Raw genomic sequence first — 21,012 nt, forward strand, 5'->3', positions numbered from 1 at the left:
AGCCTGCTTCTCCCTTTCCCTCTGCCTGGCGCTCCACCTGCTTTCACTCTCTATCTCTGTCAAATAAATAAATCTTTAAAACAATCAACTCAAAATAGATTAAAGACTTGAATTTAATACTTGAAATCATAAAATTCTAGGGAAAAACATAGATGGTAAGATTCTTGACATTGGTCTTAGCAAATTTTTTTTCTGTGACTCCAAAGGCAAGGGAAACAAAAGCAAAATTAAACATATGGGAATATTTCCAATTAAACAGCTTCTGTACAGGAAAGAAGACCATCAAAAAATGAAATGACAAACTACAGAATGGAAGAAGATATTTGCAAATCATATATTCAATAAGGAGTTAAAATCCAAAATATATACAGAACTCATACAATCTATTAACAAACAAAATAAACAACCATTAAAAATAGGCAAAGGATGTGAATAGACATTTTTTTTTTAAAGAAGATATTCAGATGGCCTACAGGCATATGAAAAAATGCTCAATTTCACGAAACATCAGGAAGATGCAAATCAAAACCACAGTGGGATAACACCTTACACCTGTCATACTGGTTATTACGAAAAAGACAGCAAATAACAGGTTTTGACAAGTATGTGCAGAAAAGGAACTCTTGCACACTGTAGGTGGGTATATAAATTGATATTGTCATTATGGGAAGCAGTGTGGAGAATCCTCAAAAAATAAAAATACTGAGGTGCCTAGGTGACTCACTTAGAGTAACCAACTCTTGGTATGGTGGGTGTTCTGAGGGTCATGAGATCAAGCCGCACATCAGGTTCCACAGTCAGCATGGAGTCTTCTGGAGATTCCCTCCCTCTCCCTACACCCACTTGAGCACTCTCTCTCAAGTGAATAAATAAATAAAATATTTTTAAAGACTTAAAAATAGAGCTATCATATGACCAGCAATTCCTCTTCCTGGTGTTCATCCAAAGCAAACAAAATCACACTTCGAAAAGATATTTCCACCCTTATGTTTGTTGCAGCATTATTTAGAATAGCCAAGATATGAAAACAACCTTAAAGTCCATCTATGGATGAATGGATAAGGAAGATGTGACATGTGGAATGCTACTCAGCCATAAAAAAAAAAAAAATGAAATTTTGGAACAGCATGGATAGACATGAGGTTAAGTGAAATAAGTCAGACAGAGACAAATTATGCATGATTACATGATTACTTACATGTGGAATCTCAAAAACAAACAAACAAAAGAAAACAAAACCCAGACTCCTAGATACAGAGAACAGATTAGTTGTTGCAAAAGGGCAGGGGTTTGGGGGGCAAGGCAAAATGAGTGAAGAGGATTAAGAAGTACAAACATCCATTATAAAGTAAATCATGGAGATGTAATATAGAGCACGAGCAATATAGTCAATAATATTGAATTAACTTTTAAAAGTGACAGATGGTAACTAGGCTTATTGTGGTGACAATTATGCAATGTATATAATTTTCAAGTCATTGTGTTGTACACCTGAAACTAATGTAATATTGTATGTCCATTATTCCGCAATAGAAAATGTAAATTTTTTGAGGTATACGTAGCATACAATAAAATAAGTAGATTTTTAAGGTGGACCTTGATGAGTTTTGATTTGTTTGATTTGTAAACACATTTTAGCTTCTTTTGGCCAGTATAACAAAATAGTAATGACTGGGTGGCTTCTTGTTCACAGTTGTGAAGAGAGGAAATCCAAAATCAAGTCACCAGCAGACTCATTGTCTTGTGAGGGCACTTCTTGCCTCATAGATGGTTCCTCTTGCTGTAAAGCCCTGTGCAGGGGCTTCTTTTTTATAAAGACCCTAATCCCATTCCTGAGGACTCCACCCTCATGACCTAATCACCTTCCACAGGCCCCACCTCCTACCACCATCATGCTGGGGTTTAGGATTTCAACCCATGAATTTTGCAGGGACACAAACATTTAATCCACAGCACATCTCCATCAAGATACACAAGTTTCCTGTCACTCAGGAAACTTCCCTCCATTCCTCCATTGCCACAGCAGGAAACTAGTGATTTAAATTCTAGTCTCAGCAGGAAACTAGTGATTTAAATTCTAGACTGGGTGGCTCAGTCTATTAAGCATCTGCCTTTGGCTCAGGTCATGATCAAGTCCCAAGTCCAAACCTTCTTCCTCTCCCTCTGCCCCTCCTCCCCACTCGTGTTGTCTCCAGCATGCTCTGCTCTGTGTTTCAAAAAATTAATTTAAAAATCTTATAAAAAATTTGGGGCACCTGGGTGGCTTAGTGGGTTAAGCCTCTGCCTTCAGCTCAGGTCATGATCTCAGGGTCCTGGGATCGAGCCCCACATCGGGCTCTCTGCTCAGCAGGGAGCCTGCTTCCTCCTCTCTCTCTGCTTGCCTCTCTGCTTACTCGTGATCTCTCTCTGTCAAATAAATAAATCTTTAAAAAAAAATCTTATAAAAAATTCTAGTCTCATAAATTAAGCCTATTCTAGACCATTCCAGAATTGATTCAAATTAAATCCTATATTAAGTTCTGTTAGGGTCCGTGATCAAAGGAACGAGACTGACACAAAGCAAAAATCAAGCAAAGCTTTATTTTGCGCCATGCATCAGAAACCAAACCAACCAGTCGGGGCCATCTCTTACAAAGAGGCAACAATGACCAGGACACTGACCCTGATTACTTCCCTTACCCCACGATTCCCGCTACCCGACAACAGCACTCCTGGTGGCACCGCTCCCTGATGAGGCCGCTTCCAGATGATGGCAAGGCCGCTTCCCAATGATGATGCTCCGGCAGCATTGTTCCCTGGCGAGGCCGCTGCCCAGCTGGCAAGGCCGCTGCCCAGTGACGCTCATGACGCTCGGGCAGCGCTGCCCCCCCAGCAAGGCCACTCCCGATGGCGAGGCCGCTCCCCAGCTGGCGAGGAGGCTCTCTGGCTGGCGAGGAGGCTCCCGGGCTGACGAGGAGGCTGCCGGGCTGGCGAGGATGCTGCCCGGCTGGCGAGGATGCTGCCCGGCTAGCGAGGACGCTGCCCGGCTAGCGAGGACGCTGCCCGGCTGGCAAGGGCGCTGCCGCTGCTGCTGGAGAATACGAGGCTGCTTGCGGCGGCGCTGCTGCTGCTGGTGCTACTGCTCAGAGCAGTGAGGCTGATGAGGCTGCTCCCAATGGCTCCCCTACTGGCTACTCTGACTCCTCCTGCTATATCCCCCTGCAGCCTCACAGACCAGCTTTTATAGAGGTGGTTGAGCCTCGCCCACCCACAGGTGGCCAATGGGATTGCAATACACAGAGAAAACTGCACAGTCATGCTATGTCTGCCACACACAGAAAAAAACTGCTAGGTAACACAGAGGTGGCCAATTGAATTTCAATTTACCCTAGTAGATATATGTGCTCCCCACTGACTGGATGTCTTCACCTGGCCTGACTCGCCCTTGTATCTAGGCTTTGCAAGTAAGTTCCTCTGGGAGGGGTGGGATCAATCTAAGTTCACTACATAAACACAAAATGACTCCCTCTGGCCAACCAGACCCTTACAGTTTCTTTGGTCTGATTCCTTCTGTCGTCATCATACTGTAAGAGAAATCCATGTTCTTACATGGATAAGAATTTAGTTCTGATTTAAGAGGGATTATTCCAATAGATGAATATGCCAGTTTGTTTATTCATTCGTCTGTTAAGTGCTGGTTGTTTTTTCCCAGTTTGTGGAATAAGTTCCTGAATCCAGCTGATGTGGACATCATATTCTAGTCTTTGTGGGTAATTTCCTTGGGCCAGGATCACTGGGACATAGGGTAGATGCAAGTTTGACTTTATAAGAAATGGTTGTTTTAGACTCTAATTGTTCTACACATGAACTCTATTTACTCTTTCTTCACACCAGTCATCTCAAGTGCACTCAATTGTTGTAAAGTATGAGACCTAATTCTCCTCAGAACTCTTTGAAGAAACTTTCAATCTCCTCTCCATCCTCTGTTTTAATTACTTGTTGATCCCTTATGCCATTTAGGTTTGAGAAAGAAAAGTCCTTCCCTCACTGAAAAAGCTACCAAATGCACTTATTCTTCCCCTACGACTTCTCCAAGAGACCATGTGACCTTTCAGCCCATGGGAACTACTGTTCCCAATTCCTCCTATTTTTTTTTTTCTCTTCTCTAAGTCCCCTGGGCTAGGATGCCCAGCTTAAGCACAGCCTCCCCTGATGAGCACACCATTATTACACAATAGCTCCCCACCCCCTCCCTGGGGAGCCTGTGCCCCCAGTCCCTCTCTGCTCTCCTCCAGACTCCCCTCCTAGAAAAGTTGATGTATGGGTGATCATCTTGCCTACCTCCCACCCGACTGAATCTTCTGTGGTCACAGGCTCCTTCAACCATGGGGCCTGCCTGGACCTGGGCCCACTCAACAGGTGACCTCTGGCTGCCTCTCCTCTGGCTACTTCTGTCCACAGTCTGCTGCTCTCATGCCGTCCCAGGATGGCGCTTCACTTTCTCTGAAGTTGTGATCCCCAGGAAGGTATCCCACAGGGTGGGTGGAACTGAGAGACAAGGCCAGCTCTCCTACAAGATTCATTTCAGGGGTCAAAGACATGTGGTTCACATGAAAATCAAGAAGAACTTGCTGCCCAGGCAGTTTCCTGTTATCACCGATAATGATCAGGGCACCATGCAGGAGGACTACCCCTTTGTCCCCCGAGACTGCTACTACTACTGCTACCTGGAAGGGGTTCCTGGCTCCATGGGCACACTGGACACCTGCTACGGGGGTCTGCGTGGCATGCTGCAGGTGGATGACTTCACTTATGAAATAAAACCGCTGGAAACTTCTTCCAAATTCGAGCATGTGGTTTCTCTGCTTGTGTCACAAAGAAGATTATCAGGGCTTGAAAGGTGTAAGATTGAAGAGCACGATACAAATCAAGAATACGAAGAGACAATCCTTGCTGGATCTCCTAGAGCCGCCCCTGTGTATTTGTGGTGGCCACATAAGAAATACTTTAAAATCCACTACACAACTTCTAAGTCATTAATTGAATTGGACACTAATCTCACACATGTAATAGAGAGTGTAGTGATTTTGAACAACATATTACATACCATCTACAAACCAACTCTCCTAGATGTCTACATACGTGTTTTGTGCATATGGGATAAAAGGGATAAAGTAGATTTATATGAAGACCAAGAGATTCAAAATATCATGACTGATTTTGGTTTGTGGAAATACTGGGGTTGGTATGACGATATTCCTCATGATACTTCAATGCTTCTTACAGGGGATAGAATTGGTGGGGCCTCATACTATGGCCAACCCAATGGAGTGTGCAACCCCAACTGGGGCGTGGCTTATGTATATATGACAAGGTACCATGTATTTTTGGCTGCGGCTATTGCAGCACATACCCTAGGTCATAATTTGGGCGTTGATCATGATACACCAGGTTGTCAATGCTTTCGAAGAAAGCACTGCGTCATGGCTCCTGAGCCCGATTTATTGGATGTGATGAGCAACTGTACTTACGAAAAAATACATCACAAGGTCACTATATGGGATCCTTGTTTGAACAGACCAAATGTACCGTACACCAATTTTCCTCATAGAGCTGCTCGTTGTGGTGACCTGTTCGTGGATCAGGGGGAAGAATGTGACTGTGGCTCCTTAAAACAGTGTTCTACTAATAAGTGTTGCAAGAGCGACTGTATCCTCACCCCTGGCAGTGACTGCAGTGGAGGAACGTGCTGTGTTGACTGCAATTATGCTCCACCGGGATTGCTTTGCAGAGATAGACTTGGTATTTGTGATCTCCCAGAATACTGTGATGGGAGATCGCATAACTGTCCTAACGACTTTTACACCCAAGATGGAACTCCATGTTCACCACTGGCTGTCTGCGTGAGAGGAAACTGCAGTGACCGCGATATGCAATGCCAGTCCCTCTTTGGCCACCAAATAAAAGACGGTGCACCAGCATGCTATCAAAAACTGAATGTCTTAGGTGACCGATTTGGGAACTGTGGGGTGAAGGTGATACGAGGAGGAGGAAAACCTGTGAAGTGTGAGGAACATAATGTTTTTTGTGGACTGCTGCACTGTCGTGATGTCAAAGAAATTCCTGGTGGGGGTGAGCACACTGTATTTCGTCACATAACAGTACGGGACGTTAAGGAAGAGTTATGCTTTGGATACGATGTACACCACGGGGTGGACCTGCCGGAAATGGGGCTTGTCATGGATGGGGCAACATGTGGCCCAGGAAGGTACTGTTTTCAACAGAACTGCACTTTTATTCAAGACTTGGGGTTTGACTGTGATGTCAAGACATGCAATTTCCGAGGGGTGTGTAACAACATGAAACATTGTCACTGTGTGAGAGGCTGGAAACCCCCAACTTGTGAAGAGAGGGGAGCAGGGGGTAGCATAGACAGCGGCCCTCCACCTGACAGAGAATTTAGTCTTCGGGCTGATATTGTTTCTAATGTAAGCCAGGCATTGCTTCTACTGATAATTCGCTTCATTATTTTACTGACTTCAGGCATCATTGGTGCCTTCCATCATCTAGAAGAGATGACATAAGAAGAGGGTAAAGAGCAGAAGTGCCGGGCGCCTGCATGACTCAGTGGGTTGGACCACTGCCTTCGGCTCAGGTCATGATCCCAGGGTCCTGGGATCGAGTCCCGCATCGGGCTCTCTGCTCAGCAGCGAGCCTGCTTCCTCTCTCTCTCTCTCTGCCTGCCTCTCTGTCTACTTGTGATCTCTGTCTATCAAATAAATAAATAAAATATTAAAAAAAAAAAAGCAGAATTGCCTCCACACAAGTAAATAGTGGCCGGAATGGGCCAGGTGGAGAAAATCATATTGGCAGGGACTAAGAGAAATGACGAGAATCACTCTGGTGATTACAGAATATCCTATAGCTACTCTGAGGTTGTCATCTTAAAATAAAATGACTTGCCGACTTAACGTGAGGTCTACACGGTTAAAGTTAGTACCATCTCCTGTCTAGTCCTAGTCTTCTGATTGCTTTAAGACAGTAGAGACTCTTAAATACATTAAGATGTGGATTCTGGTGTTTCACAGATGCCCGTGGAGCAAATCTTATTGGCGCTGGGACGCACTTGGTTTTGACAAGTGGACCATTTCCCAATCGGTTATATACTAGATTTCTGTTCTTTGTTCATTTTATGGCTCCTGCTAAACAAATAACATTCAGAGTGACAGTTGGAAAATACAGTAGGACGGTAAGACCTTTTTCCTCAAGGCACAGGGGAGCCAAAACATCTACCACCCACCAAGCATGAGCTCTTGGATGAAGTCTTAGGCCGTGAGAGTTTCAAGGTCCATGTTACATTGAGAGTTGAAATGCACTGGGCCAGGATTTTGTAATGATCAAAAGAAAACACACAAGAAGGGCCTGGAACATGTGAGGCAGTGAATACGTGCCATTACTCTCATTCTTACTCTTGGGCTATGCTCAACCTGAGGTATTCCAGGATAATGAGTTTGGCTTGGTGTCTTTTTTAGAAATAAAACCCACAGCAGGAGCCATTGATCACTGACTGAGAGATCACTGCTTAAGGCCTCTGGTCATTAAACTCACATTTAAATTCTTGGGAATTTCCTGAGCACAGCCTGTGTGTAAAGCCCAGGGTAGAACTGGCTGTCCGATACCTGTACAGAGAAAAAATTCACACAGAAGGAAACAGGAAGCAGTCGCTTCAGAGATCACGCAAGAGAAGATGAGGGTCTCGTAAGGGACATGTGTTATCTTTGTGCTATTGTAAGCGCCTCAGGCCTCAGATCCAGATTCTTTCAGAAAATACGCAGTCCAGGTGAGAATAGCATCGAAGGTTCGGGGAAGTATACAGCAAGACAGACTCAACAGGGGTGCCATTCTGTGCCATCAGAATCTGTCCATCTTTTCTAGAGCTCTCTTACCTTCTTGTCCAAGGGGCGTACATGGTGGAGTGGTCTGGATCTCCATCCAACACAGGTCTGAGTCCCCTGTTTACTACGCCCTTATCAAACGTGTGTTCCCGCATTGGCACTCAGCACCCGTATCTACTCCCCACCGATGAATAAATCATGGAAAGAAAAGGCACAGCATAGGGAATCTCGTCAATGATGTTGAAATAGCGTTGTCTGGTGACAGATGACAGCTTCACTTGTGGTGAGCACAGCAGGACGTGCAGAGAAGTTGAATCACCGTATTGTACACCTGAAAGTAATGTAACCCAGTGTGTCGACTATCTCAAATAAAGGAAACATTTTTCTTAAAGATTTTATATATTTATTTGAGAGAGAGAGACAGAGAGTTGGGCGGTGAGACACAAGTTGGGGGCCTTCGGGGGAGCCTCCTGGGCTCGGCCCAGGGTCCAGTGTAGTGTAGTCCAAAGTCTATGGGAAAGTGTTCTAAAGGGCGGGTTCATGCACAGCACTGGTCTCCTCTGAATGCCAGACAACCCGCCCTCTACTCAGCCACCCGCCCCCCAACCTGCCTCAGCCCCTGCCATGCCCCTGGGCCCGAACCCTAACTGGGTTGGATTCTCAGGCTTCCATCCACAGAGGCCTGGCCCTCAAGCCCTACGGATTGGGGACCCGTGAGCCATACTGCAGGCCTGTGCCTGCCACCCAGAAGGAAACTGTTCTGTTGGGAGCTGTGGGAAACAGAGCAGGAGAAACCTGCATGCCCACCTCAAGCCACCTTCACCTTCAGTGCCCCCTTCTGCCAGAAGAAGCTGGAGCCTGAGGCTCAGGCTCACACCCTAACTCAACTCTGCCCCCCAGGAGCTCGCCTCCATGGGGGGCCTCTGAGAGCCCTGTAGGCCTGGCTTGTGGTCTCCCATGGCCGCAGCACGCACCTAGAGAGAAAGTGCTCTCGGCACGGGGCAGCCCGAATCACCACCCAACGCAGGCCAATTCTCATGAGTTTTCTGCCCAAATCATTATGTCCACAGAAATGTGCAAACCCAAGTTCTCACAGGAGCTAAAGGTTCAGGACCAGGGCAACAGAAAGGGGAGGCCAGTAGCAAGGAACCAAAGGAACACGTCATGTGCATGTGAGCAGGCCACGTCTCTACTTGTTGGAAGCGAGCCTTGCCTGCCAGGAGGGAGTCCCACTGCACCGGATCTGTCCGTTTGCTGCCTTTGAGCAGAGCAGCGGATGGGCAGAGCTGAGCGTGGCTGTCGGGGGAGATGGCCAGCTGGCCACAGATGCTTACCTGCGAAGCACCTATAGGGCCAGCTCCTGGTCCTCGGCTAAGATGAAACAATCAGTATGTGTAGTGACCTATTTCCAGGGACAGGGCATGTGCTCAGTGCTTTGGTGACTCTATCCCCTCCCTGCGTATTTTTTTAAAAACACCTTGGGCAGGTAAGACTGACATACACAAAGCTAGAATATTGCTTGTAATTAGAGGATGGCTTTTAGGAGCTAAGGAATTCAGGGACCAACCTTCTTCCGTCTTACTCTCCATTGAATCCGGTACATGGGAACACATTCGGCCACGTGCTATCTGGAGAGTAGCCACACGGGGGCAACAGTGAGTCAACAGTGCCCCAAACATCACTGCAAAGCCCATTCTTCCTTCACCCTGTCAAGGCTTGTTCGTTCAATGTTTACAGGTCATTGTATAGATGATGAAAAATGTGACGTTGTTGAATTTTTAAAAAACCAGACGAATTCTTTCAACCTGTTAAGAATAGAAGATGTCTTCTAAAATCTTAGACTTGGAAAGCATGTGAAGGCCCAGGGCCCTGGGAAAGGGCTATGACTATGGAACCTGTTCAGGTCTACTTGGGAAATGAGGATGGCTTCTATTCCACTCCCTTGCGGGAAGAATTTGTGTCAACTCACAGCACTGAATCCACACCAATAAAACAGTGCAAAATGGTGCAGCTCAGAGGAAATCAAAGGAGAATCAACAGCCTCCGGAAGCAGAGAAAGAGCCACCCCCAGGAACAAAGAAGACCTACCACGAAGGGTCTGCTCAAGCCAATTTGCATTTCTGGAGATCCTCTGGAGCTAGAATGCCCCCAGTGTCCCCGGGGGCCGTGGGTCAGGCAGAGCTCACACCCTGAGTCTGCCCTGTTGGACACTGTGACCAGTCTCCTGGTCCCTTCCTCCACGAGACACTCCCTACCCCCTCATGACTCCAGCCTGTTTCTTGGAACTCCCAATCCTCTTTCGGACCCCATCATTCCCTTTTCCATCCCTGCCATCATACAGAGTACGTTGAACTACTTACTGTTCTGTCATTTACATGTTTTTTGTCATGTTTGCTGTGAAACGATATCTTGCATCATCTACCTTGATGGAGAATCCCTTGTCGCATTGCCTGACTCCTCTGTGCCCTCACAGTGTCATGGGGCTAGTGTCCTGGGCAAGGTCCTCACTAAGCCGGCTCAGCCGTTGCTGTGAAGGCCTGACCCAGGCACTGCTATTTTGGGGCAAGTCAGGCAGCACAGCCAAAACTTTGGTTTGGGTTCAGGATTGCTCGTGGCCCCTCCGCCACATCAGATGGCCTGGGGCACACCATGAAGTCACGTGTTAGTCCAGTGTTGCCCTGGGGAATCTCCATGGAACTGTGTTTGTGTCCCATAGGGGACCCCATAGGAGCGGCTCGATGGGAGTCCGAACTCCTGAGATAGAATCCATCTCGGAGACTGCCCAGAACTTCCCAGGAGTTCATTCCATCGTCTTGCATGAATCAATTCATCTGAAACCATTTCCTCCTTTTAGAAAGCATGAGTCTTAAGCTCCAAAGACGTGACTCTCCTAGGTCGTCTTGGAAATCAGCGAAAGAGCCAGACTGAGATGGGAGATCGCCTCCAGCAGCATCTCCCAGAGTGGCTTTAGCTAGAGCCGAAACCACCCGTGTATTTCTCCTGGGCTCCCAGACTCTGCTGAGACACTACCTGGGGCATATTCTGAGAACAAAAGGTCACGGCAGGGACCCAGAAACCTCTGACACTGGTTATTACAAGACACTGGGATGTCAATGGACTCCCAAGCCATGGGCCATCTCAGAGTTTGTCTGCAAAGACATGGTTGGTGGGAAACCCAGATGCTGACAGAGGGTAGAGGAAGATGGGAAAAGCTAGGCTTCTCCGTCGCGACGGCACAAGTGGCCTAGGCCAGGCCCGTGCAAGTGCCACGCAGGGTCCAGGGAGCCAGGTGCTGCATAACATTGCTGAGGGCTGAATCCGACTCGTCCGGAATCGATGTCAATTTGGGCAGAAAGCTCATGAGAATTGGCCAGAAAGCCCAGGCAAACTCGCTTCCGGCAGCAGAGGCCTTCGGGGGAGTCTCCTGTGCCCAGGCCGGGGTTCCGTGTGGCATCTCCTGAAGTCTATGGGAAAGTGCTGTGAAGGGCAGGTGCACGCAAGGCACTGGTCTCCTCCAAATGCCGCCAAACCCGCGCTCTGCTCAGCCTCGCTGGGAGCCTGCCTCTGCACCGGCGGGTGGGGCCTGCCATGCCCCTAGGCCAGAACCCTAACACAGGGTTCGAGCCCCACATCAGGCTCTCTGCTCAACAGGGAGTCTGCTTCTCCCTCTCATTTTCCCTCTGTGTTCTCTCTCTCTCTCTAATAAATAAAACAAACAAACAAAGAAGATGTCAAGATACAGAACTTTTTCATCAACACAAAAAAAAACTCTTTTGAAAACATACTCTTCGGGCGCCAAGGTGGCTTAGTCGGTTGAGTATTAATTCTTGGTTTTGGCTCAGGTCCTGATCTCAGGGCTGTGGGATCAAGCTCCCCATCAGGCTCCACACTGAGTGCTGAGTGTGCAGCCTGCTTAAGGTTGTCTCTTTCTCTTCTCCTTTCCTTAGCTGTCCCTCCTCGCCCCCCACTCACACTCTTTCTCTCTCTCTAAAGAAAAAAAAATAATAAAAGCATAATCTGAGTACTATTCTCACCCTAAATAAATAATTCCTCACTATCACCAAATCCAGCCATTGTGCAAATTTCCAGTTCTTTCTTTTTGTTTGCATCTGTTCGAAACAATATCCAGTGGGTGCCTGGGGGGCTCAGATGGTTAAGGGTCTGCCTTGGGCTCAGGTCACAAACCCTGGGTCCTGGGGTTGAGCCCTGCATCAGGCTCTCTGCTAGTGGGGAGCCTGTGTCTTCCTCTCCCTCTGCCTGCCTCTCTGCTTACTCGTGATCTCTCTCTCTCTCTCTGTCAAATAAATAAAGTCTTAAAAAAAAATCCAAGTAAGATCCATACATAGACCCATGAGAATCTATAGGTCCCTCTATCTCTTTCTCTAGCTTCTGTTTTTTATTTTCAAATGTGTTCATTGAGGAAAGCAGTTTGCCCTGTAGAGTTTCTCTCATTTTGGATTTTTCTGATTATATCTTCATGCTGTTGACACGTTCCTCCCTGAAGACTTAATAAGATTCAGATTCCAATTTTTGATGAGAATGTTTCTTCAGGAAGCATCTCGTGCCTAGTGACCTCTGTCTCTTTTCTAAGTAATGGCTTTACTGAAATACAATTCACATACAATAAATTCACTCTTTTAAATGTAACAAATCATATTCACAGAGTTGTGAGGCCAACACCCCACTATTTAATTCTGGAATTCGATAAAATTCCGTTACCCCAGAGAGAAATCCCAAAGCCCTTGGCAGCCAGTCCCCATCTCCTCCACCTGCAGCCCTGCTAACACTCATCTACTTCCTGTTACTACGTTTGCCTACTCTGTGTGTTTCACATAGAGTTGACCCTTGAATAATGCAGGGGTTAGCGGTGCTGACCCCCCATGCAGTAGAAACTCCGTGTATAAGTTTTAACTCCCCCCAAACGTAACTACTAATACCCTTCTGTGGACCGGAATATCTTCACTGATAACATAGTCAACTCAGTATTTTGTACGTTACATGTATTATGTGTTATAGTCTTACAATAAAGCTAGAAAAAAAGAAAATGTTATTAAGAAAATACAAAGGAGGGGCGCCTGGGTGGCTCAGTGGGTTAAAGCCTCTGCCTTCGGCTCAGGTCATGATCCCGGGATCCTGGGATCGAGTCCCGCATTGGGCTCTCTGCTCATCAGGGAGCCTGCTTCCTCCTCTCTCTCTGCCTGCCTCTCTGCCTACTTGCGAGCTCTGTCAAATACATAAATAAAAATCTTAAAAAAAAAAAAAGAAAGAAAATACAAGGGAGAGAAAATATATTTATAGGATTGTACTATATACATATATTTTTAAAAAATCTCTGTATCAGCGGACCTTCACCAGTCAAACCTGGGGGGGTCAAGGGTCAGCTCTAAGGGAATCATGCAGTATGTGTTCCTTTGTGTCTGGATTTTTTTTAAATCTTTTTTTTAAAAGATTTTATTTATTTATTTGTCAGAGAGAGAGAGAGCACAGGCAGAGAGAGAAGCAGGCTTCCTGCCGAGCAAGGAGCCCGATGTGGGACTCGATCCCAGGACCCTGAGATCATGACCTGAGCTGAAGGCAGCCGCTTAACCAACTGAGCCACCCAGGCATCCCTGTGTCTAGATTTTTTTTAAAAATTTACTGATTTATTTGAGAGAGAGAGAGAGAGAGAGAGTGTGTGTGTGTGTGTGTGTGTGTGTGTGACAGCAGGAGGAGGAGCAGAGAGAGAGGAAGAAGCATACTTCATGCTGAGCATGGAGCCCAACACAGGGCTCAATCCCACAACCCCAAGATCACAATCTGCACTGAAACCAAGAGTCAGACACCCAACTGACTGAGCCACCAGGTGCCCCTTTTTTCTGGATTTTTTAAGTACTTAGCAGAATGTTTTCAAGGTTCATCTGCATTGTAGCTGGTGTCAATACTTCTCCATTGTATGGATAAGCCACATTTTTAAATTTAATTTTCTTTTATTTAATTTTTTTTATAAGTATATAATGTATTTTTATCCACAGGGGTACAGGTCTGTGAATCGCCAGGTTTACACACTTCACAGCACTCACCTCCCCAATGTCCATAGCCCAACCCCCCTCCCCTGACCTTCTCCCCCCAGCAACCCTCAGTTTGTTTTGTGAGATTAAGAGTCACTTATGGTTTGTCTCCCTCCCGATCCCATCTTGTTTCATTTATTCTTTTCCTACCCCCCACGTTGCATCTCCCCTTCCTCATATCAGGGAGATCATATGGTAGTTGTCTTTCTCCGATTGACTTATTTCACTAAGCATGATACGCTCTAGTTCCATCCATGTCGTCGCAAATGGCAAGATTTCATTTCTTTTGATGGCTGCATAGTATTCCATTGTGTATATATACCACATCTTCTTTATCCATTCATCTGTGGATGGACATCTAGGTTCTTTCCATAGTTTGGCTCTTGTAGACATTGCTGCTATAAACATTCGGGTGCACGTGCCCCTTCGGATCACTATGTTCGTATCTTTAGGGTAAATACCCAGTAGTGCAATTGCTGGGTCATAGGGTAGTTCTATTTTCAACATTTTGAGGCACCTCCATGCTGTCTTCCAGAATGGTTGCACCAGCTTGCATTCCCACCAACAGTGTAGGAGGGTTTCCCTTTCTCCACATCCTCGCCAGCATCTGTCATTTCCTGACTTGTTAATTTTAGCCATTCTGACTGGTGTGAGGTGATATCTCATTGTGGTTTTGATTTGTGTTTCCCTGATGGATAGGCCACATTTTTAAAGGTTGTTTGTTAGTTTGTTTGTTTGTCACAGAGAAAGAGGGGGAGAGAGCACAAGGAGGAGGAGCGGGACAGGGAGAGTAGGCTCCCCACTGAGCCAGGAGCCCAGCCCAGGGCTCGATCCCAGGACCGTGGGATCATGACCCGAGCCAAAGGCAGATACTTAACCAACCGAGCCACCCAGGTGCCCCGATATGCCACATTTTTCATCCATTCTGGTTGTTTCCACTCGTTTATTATGAAGTGTTGCCATAAACAGTCATGTACAAAATCTTGTGTGGACATATTTTTTCAGAACTTTTGGGTATGCACTAAGGAGTAGAATTTCTGGGTCATTACTTAAATCTGTTTAAGTTTTCTTGCAGCTCTTTTTGTCCTTAGGGTATATATATATGAGAAGGTGCAATCAAATTATCTTGTTTTAAAGTCACTTGAGGGGCGCCTGGGTGGCTCAGTGGATTAAGCCTCTGTCTTCAGCTCAGGTCATGATCTCAGGGTCCTGGGATCGAGTCCCACATTGGGCTCTCTGCTCAGCAGGGAGTCTGCTTCCCCCTCTCTCTTTGCCTGCCTCTCTGCCTACTTGTGATCTCTGTCTGTCAAATAAATAAATAAAATCTTTAAAAAAAATAAAGTCACTTGAAATAGTTTCTATTTGTGCGGTCATGCCACAGCTCAATACACAGATGTTATTTCATTTTTTTATTTTGATTTAAGGGATTTCTTTTTAAAATTTAATTTGTTTTATATTTGTGTGAGATATTCGTATGGGCTCCCCGTGTTCCTTCTTTGCTCCATTCCCTAATAATCCAGCTGAAAAGTGATTGGGCAGGTCCAGACAAAGAAGACAAACGGGTCTGGAGGTACTCAGCAGGTCAGTAACCTGGTAGTTGGGGCCTCAGAATGGAAGGTGGCCAAGTTGACCAGTGACACAGCCAGGCTGGGAGGTTAGTTACATGAAATAACCAACAAATACAAAACTATATTGAGGATAATGGGTAATGGGAGGCAGGTTTCTCAATGTCAGGAGGTAGAGTTCCAAATCTTTTATTTCTTTTTAAAGATTTTATTTATTTATTTGACAGAGAGAGAAAGAGGTTGAACACAAGCAGGGGGAGCAGTGGGCAGAGGGAGAGGGAGAATCAAGCTCCCCGAGGAGCAGGGAGCCCCATGCACGGTTCGACCCCAGGACCCTGGGATCATGACCTGCACGGAAGGCAGACCCTTAACCAGCGGAGCCACCAGGTGCCCGAAAGTTCCAAATCTTATAAGGGAGAAATCTAGAATGAAACCGTGGTGTTAGATTGGCGTTGGAGGTATTGCTGAACTCAGTTCCTCAAAATAAAAAATAGCTATAGAAATAGACAGCAAGTAACGATGACGGCACTCAGATCTTGGGTTCTAAATGCCATTTCCCCCTAGCCAAACGAACAAGGGACCCTTAGAGAAGTTACTGATTCTGGGAGTGGAGCACAGGAAATATACAATAAAACTAAAACATGCTGTGGTGTCAGAAAGCAAGGAGGTGCTCTCATGACAGCGACATGCCAACGGGACAAAGAAGCCAGATTCTAGGACACTTTGAACATCACCACAGCGGGAGAGACAGGTGGTGCTCCATTGAATGACACAGGAATCCACGAGTCTATACATTGATGTCCGCAAACAAACGGATGAGTGAAGAGAAAGAAAGGCACTTCCTAGGTGCCTGGGTGGCTCAGTGGTTTAAAGCCTCTGTGCTTCTCCCCCTCTCTCTGCCTGCCTCTCTGCCTACTTGTGATCTCTCTCTCTGTCCAATAAACAAATAAAATTTTTTAAAAAAAGAAAAGAAAAGCTCTTCCCGCAGTGGAGTGTTACCTAATAAATGTGGGAGGAGTGGTGGGACCGTGAAATCATCATTTGGCAGTCATTAATTCGGGCACAAGGCGTCAATGGATGCTAAATTCAGCGGGTGAACCTTGGATGAGAAACAGGGATGGCGGGCTTCTCACTGTGTTCCCACCTGGTGGGGAGGGGAGAGCTCTCTGGTATCTTTTCCTAAAAGGGGACTAATCCTGTTTAACAGGGCCCCACTCTTCTGACTTCACTTAACGACCTTTCTATAGACTCTGTCTCCAAATACGGTCACATCGATGGTCGGGGCTCCAATATATGAACTCATGGGGGGCACACAATTTCGTCCTGTCGGGGAGCAAGAATTCCTGTCTCCTACAGGGTTCCTCTAGCTAGGCTAAGAACCCACTTGACATGAGAAATGGACCGGAGAAAACCAAATTTAATTTCATATGTATGGGGAAAGCCACACAGACATGGGAATTCTAAAGATGGTCAGGCAAAATGAGATACGTATGTCCCACCTGAAGGAGGGAGAAAAGGCAGGAGTCTGGGGCTTCAAGGGAAGGAATGCACCTCATGAGGCAGTAAAAAAAGCAGACGTTAGGTAACTAGATGTTTGCCCTGCCAGAGGTCACCCCAATAACAGATATCTCTGGCAATCACCCTTATTCTTGCAAAGGCCTTTAATTTAGATTCTTCTATTTAACTGACGGAGGAAGAAAGTTTCACCTGAGTGCACCGAATCCCAGCTTCTCAGAGCTGGAAGGGACCGAGGGCACATTTAACACATTTAATTCCTTCAGGATTCTTCTGAGCTCTCTCTTGATGGGACATGGGGAATGACCGGGTGAGGCGCTGCTTACCCTCTTCACACTCCTCATTAAGGACTGTTCCACTGTGACACATTTTATATACAGGGCATAGACCTAGGATTTCCTTTAAAGAGTTTTATGCATAACGATCACTCACATACACAGATGAGGAAACTGAGGAAGTCCTGAGAGTTCAAAGGAGCTGTCCACAATGCCAAAGCAAGGCACAAACACTGCTTGTTGATGCCTAGGCATGGGCTGTTTCCAGGACAACACATAGCCTCTTCTCCACCTAGCCTTGCTGCTGATATAGGGCATTATGGGGGTTGGGTACCTCTCAGCAAGAACAAAGGCAGGCTAAGAAGTGGCATAGATGGGGGCCGAGGAGGTTTCATCAGGGGCTCAGAGCAGCTAAGCATTCCAGATGACATGGAAAACACAGAATTGGCCTGCCCCATCTGGAGGAACTTCCAAACAAGTATGGGATTATGAAGTTTCTGTTCGTCATTCAGAGTCAGCTCATGGAAAGATTACATGCTGTGCTCTATAAATGAAAGAATACAGCAACACCCCTTTTGTTAATCCAGATAGAATCTGTCAATCCAGATGGAATATACACATACACTTACACATACACTTACAATATACATACGTATATTGTAAGTAATCAGTGCCTCCTAATGCTGGAAGATAAAAACACACAAATTTCATTCTTCAGATCTGTTCAACCAGGAAGCATAATCACAGAACCCAGGAGCTGAAGGAACATGGAATCTTCAAATGAGGGTCACAAAATCCCTAAGGGATGCCTGCACCAGCCAGACAGGTAATGGCAATGAGGAATATCATTTGATTCCAAGAGGCAAGACCACAGGACATAGGGAATACGTTTAGCTTCCTCTGGTATTCAAAGTTAAAAAATAATGAATGTTATTTATTTTCAAAATATAATAGATTCTCATGGTACAGAGGCCAAGGGTACATGCAGAAGAGAATTCATAGAAGAATCAACCTTTCTCTCACCCCTGATACCCAATCAACTTTCCTCCCAGGAGACAAAGAAAGTGCTTCTCAAGAGATAAACTCCACCCATTAGAGATATTTTACATATATGATAGCATATACGAACACAATACTTTCCTTTTTATTTATTTATTTAATTTTTTAGCTTAACATACATTGTTCAGATCTTGGAGCTCATTTCCTATCTCTGTGTTAGAGCTTCTGTGGTTTTTTTAAACAACTGCAAACATTCCATTGGTTGAATATACCCAGATCTTTCTCTTTCTTTTTTTATTTTAATTTATTTTTAAAAAATTTTTATTGTGTTATGTTAGTCACCATAAAATACATCATCAGTTTTTTTCTTTTTGTTTTTGTTTTTTGTATTAGACAGAGCTCACAAGTAGACAGAGAGGCAGACAGAGAGAGAGAGAGAGGAAGGGAAGCAGGCTCCCTGCTGAGCAGAGAGCCCAATGTGGGGCTTGATCCCAGGGCCCTGGGATCATGACCTGAGCTCAAGGCAGAGGCTTTAACCCACTGAGCCACCCAGGCTCCCCACATCATTAGTTTTTGATGCAGTGTTGCAAGATTCATTGTTTATGTACAACACCCAGTGCTCCATACAATACATGCCCTCCATAATGCCCACCACCAGGCTCACCCATCCCTCCACTCTCTCCCTTCCAGAACCCTCAGTTTGTTTCTCAGAGTCCACAGTCTCTCATGGTTCATCGCCCCCTCTTATTTCCCCCAATTCACTCTTCCTTTCCTTCTCCTAATGTCCTCCATGTTACTCCTTATGTTCTGCAAGTAAATGAAACCATATGACAATTGATTTCCTCTCCTTGGCTTATTTTACTCAGCATAATCTCTTCCAGTCCCATCCATGTTGATGCAAAAGTTGGGTATTTATCCTTTCTGATGTCTGAGTAACATTCCATTGTATATATGGACCACATCTTTATCCATTCGTCTGTTGAAAGGCATCTCGGCTCTTTCCACAGTTTGGTGACCGTGGCCATTGCTGCTATGAACATTGGGGTCCATAATGGCCCTTCTTTTCACTACATCTGTATCTTTGGGGTAAATACCCAGTAGTGCAATTGCCAGGTCATAAGGTAGCTCTATTTTTAATATTTTTAGGAATCTCCAAACTGTTTTCCAAAGTGGCTGCACCAACTTGCATTCCCACCAACAGCAGAAGAGGGTCCCCCTTTCTCCACATCCTCTCCAACACTTGTTGTTTCCTGTCTTGTTAATATTTGCTATTCTAACTGGTGTAAGGTGGTATCTCAATGTGGTTTCGATTTGAATCTCCCTGATGGATAATAATGATGAACATTTTTTCACGTATCTGCTAGCTATTTGTATGTCTTCATTGGAGAATACCACACACAAAGATAAACTCAAAATGGATGAAAGACCTCAATGTGAGACAGGAATCCATCAAAATCCTAGAGGAAAACATAGACAGTAACGTCTTTGACATCGGCCACAGCTACTTCTTTCAAAACACATGTCCAAAGGCAAAGGAAACAAGAGCGAAAATGAACTTTTGGGACTTCATCAAGATAAAAAGCTTCTGCACAGCAAAGGAAACAGTCAACAAAACAAAGAGGCAACCCACGGAATGAGAGAAGATATTCACAAATGACACTACAGACAAAGGGCTGATATCCAAGATCTATAAAGAACTCCTCAAATTCAACACCCAAAAAAACAGATAATCATGTCAAAAAATGGGCAGAAGACATGAATGTGCCAAGATTTTTCAAATCAATTAACATTTAACTCATTTCCAGTATTTGCTATTATATAGACAATGCTGTAGTTAATAACTTTGTATATGTCATTTGCCTATGTGTAAGCAAGTCTGTAGTATAACTTCCTGAATGTGGAATTGCCTTCTAAAAGAGAGTGTGTGTTTAGGGGTTCCTGGGTGGCTCAATGAGTGAAGCGTCTGCCTTCGGCTCAGGTCATGATCCCAGAGTCCTGGGATCAAGCCCCACATCAGGCTCCCCTGCTTAGCAGGGAGCCTGCTTCTCCCTCTCCCTCTGCCTACCGCTCTATTTGTGCTATCTCTGTGTCAAATAAATAAAATCTTTTAAAAAGAGAGAGAGTGTGTGTGTATTCTTAATTGTTTTAATTGAGATGTAACATAGATGCAAAAAATATTAACCGATGTTAAATATAGCATTTAAGGAACTTTTACATATGTATCCACACCTCCTATCAACACCAAAGTCAAGACGTAGAACATTATGAGCACTGTAGAAGCCTCCATTGTGACCACTTCCAGTGAACCACTAGACTTCTAGTCAATATCTGCTCCCCTCCTCTAAGGTAACTACGATTATTTAACTTCTATAATCATAGGGTAGCTTGGCCTGCCCTTCATCTTCGTGTAAATGGGATGATCAGTCTGTAGTCTTTTGAACTGGCTTCTTTTAACTCGACACTCTGCATTTAACCACACTGGGTCTGACTCATCCATATTGTTACAGGTAGTTATAGTCTCTTCGATTTCATTGCATGTGCTTTTTGCCCAGTTACAGACCAGACCCGGAACCAAACCAAGGTGAGTTTGTTTCTTGGAGAGTCCCAGATACACCAGGTGGAGTTGTTGCCAAAGTGAACTTTATTTGCAGCAAATAAGGACATCACAGGCAGTAGCTTCCAAAGCCATGACTCCCAGGGAGAAGGTGAATGGATACCTTTTGTTTAGGGTTAGGAT

At 45.3% G+C, this 21,012-nt stretch overlaps 1 protein-coding gene across 1 annotated transcript; it reads left to right on the plus strand.

Moving 5' to 3' along the window:
* The first annotated feature begins 4,364 nt into the window (after positions 1 to 4,364).
* Positions 4,365 to 6,563, plus strand: LOC123943687 (disintegrin and metalloproteinase domain-containing protein 20-like). Its single transcript, XM_046007897.1, has one exon. It carries the CDS (start codon positions 4,365 to 4,367, stop codon positions 6,561 to 6,563), a length of 2,199 nt encoding a protein of 732 aa, XP_045863853.1.
* Positions 6,564 to 21,012: the final 14,449 nt, after the last annotated feature.

The sequence above is a fragment of the Meles meles genome, chromosome 6 (genome assembly GCF_922984935.1).
Source record: "Meles meles chromosome 6, mMelMel3.1 paternal haplotype, whole genome shotgun sequence".
Lineage (NCBI taxonomy): Eukaryota > Metazoa > Chordata > Mammalia > Carnivora > Mustelidae > Meles > Meles meles.

Coding starts and splice junctions, on each gene's coding strand:
- LOC123943687 (XM_046007897.1), top strand. CDS start 4,365: ATGGGGCCTGCCTGGACCTGGGCCCACTCAACAGGTGACCTCTGGCTG.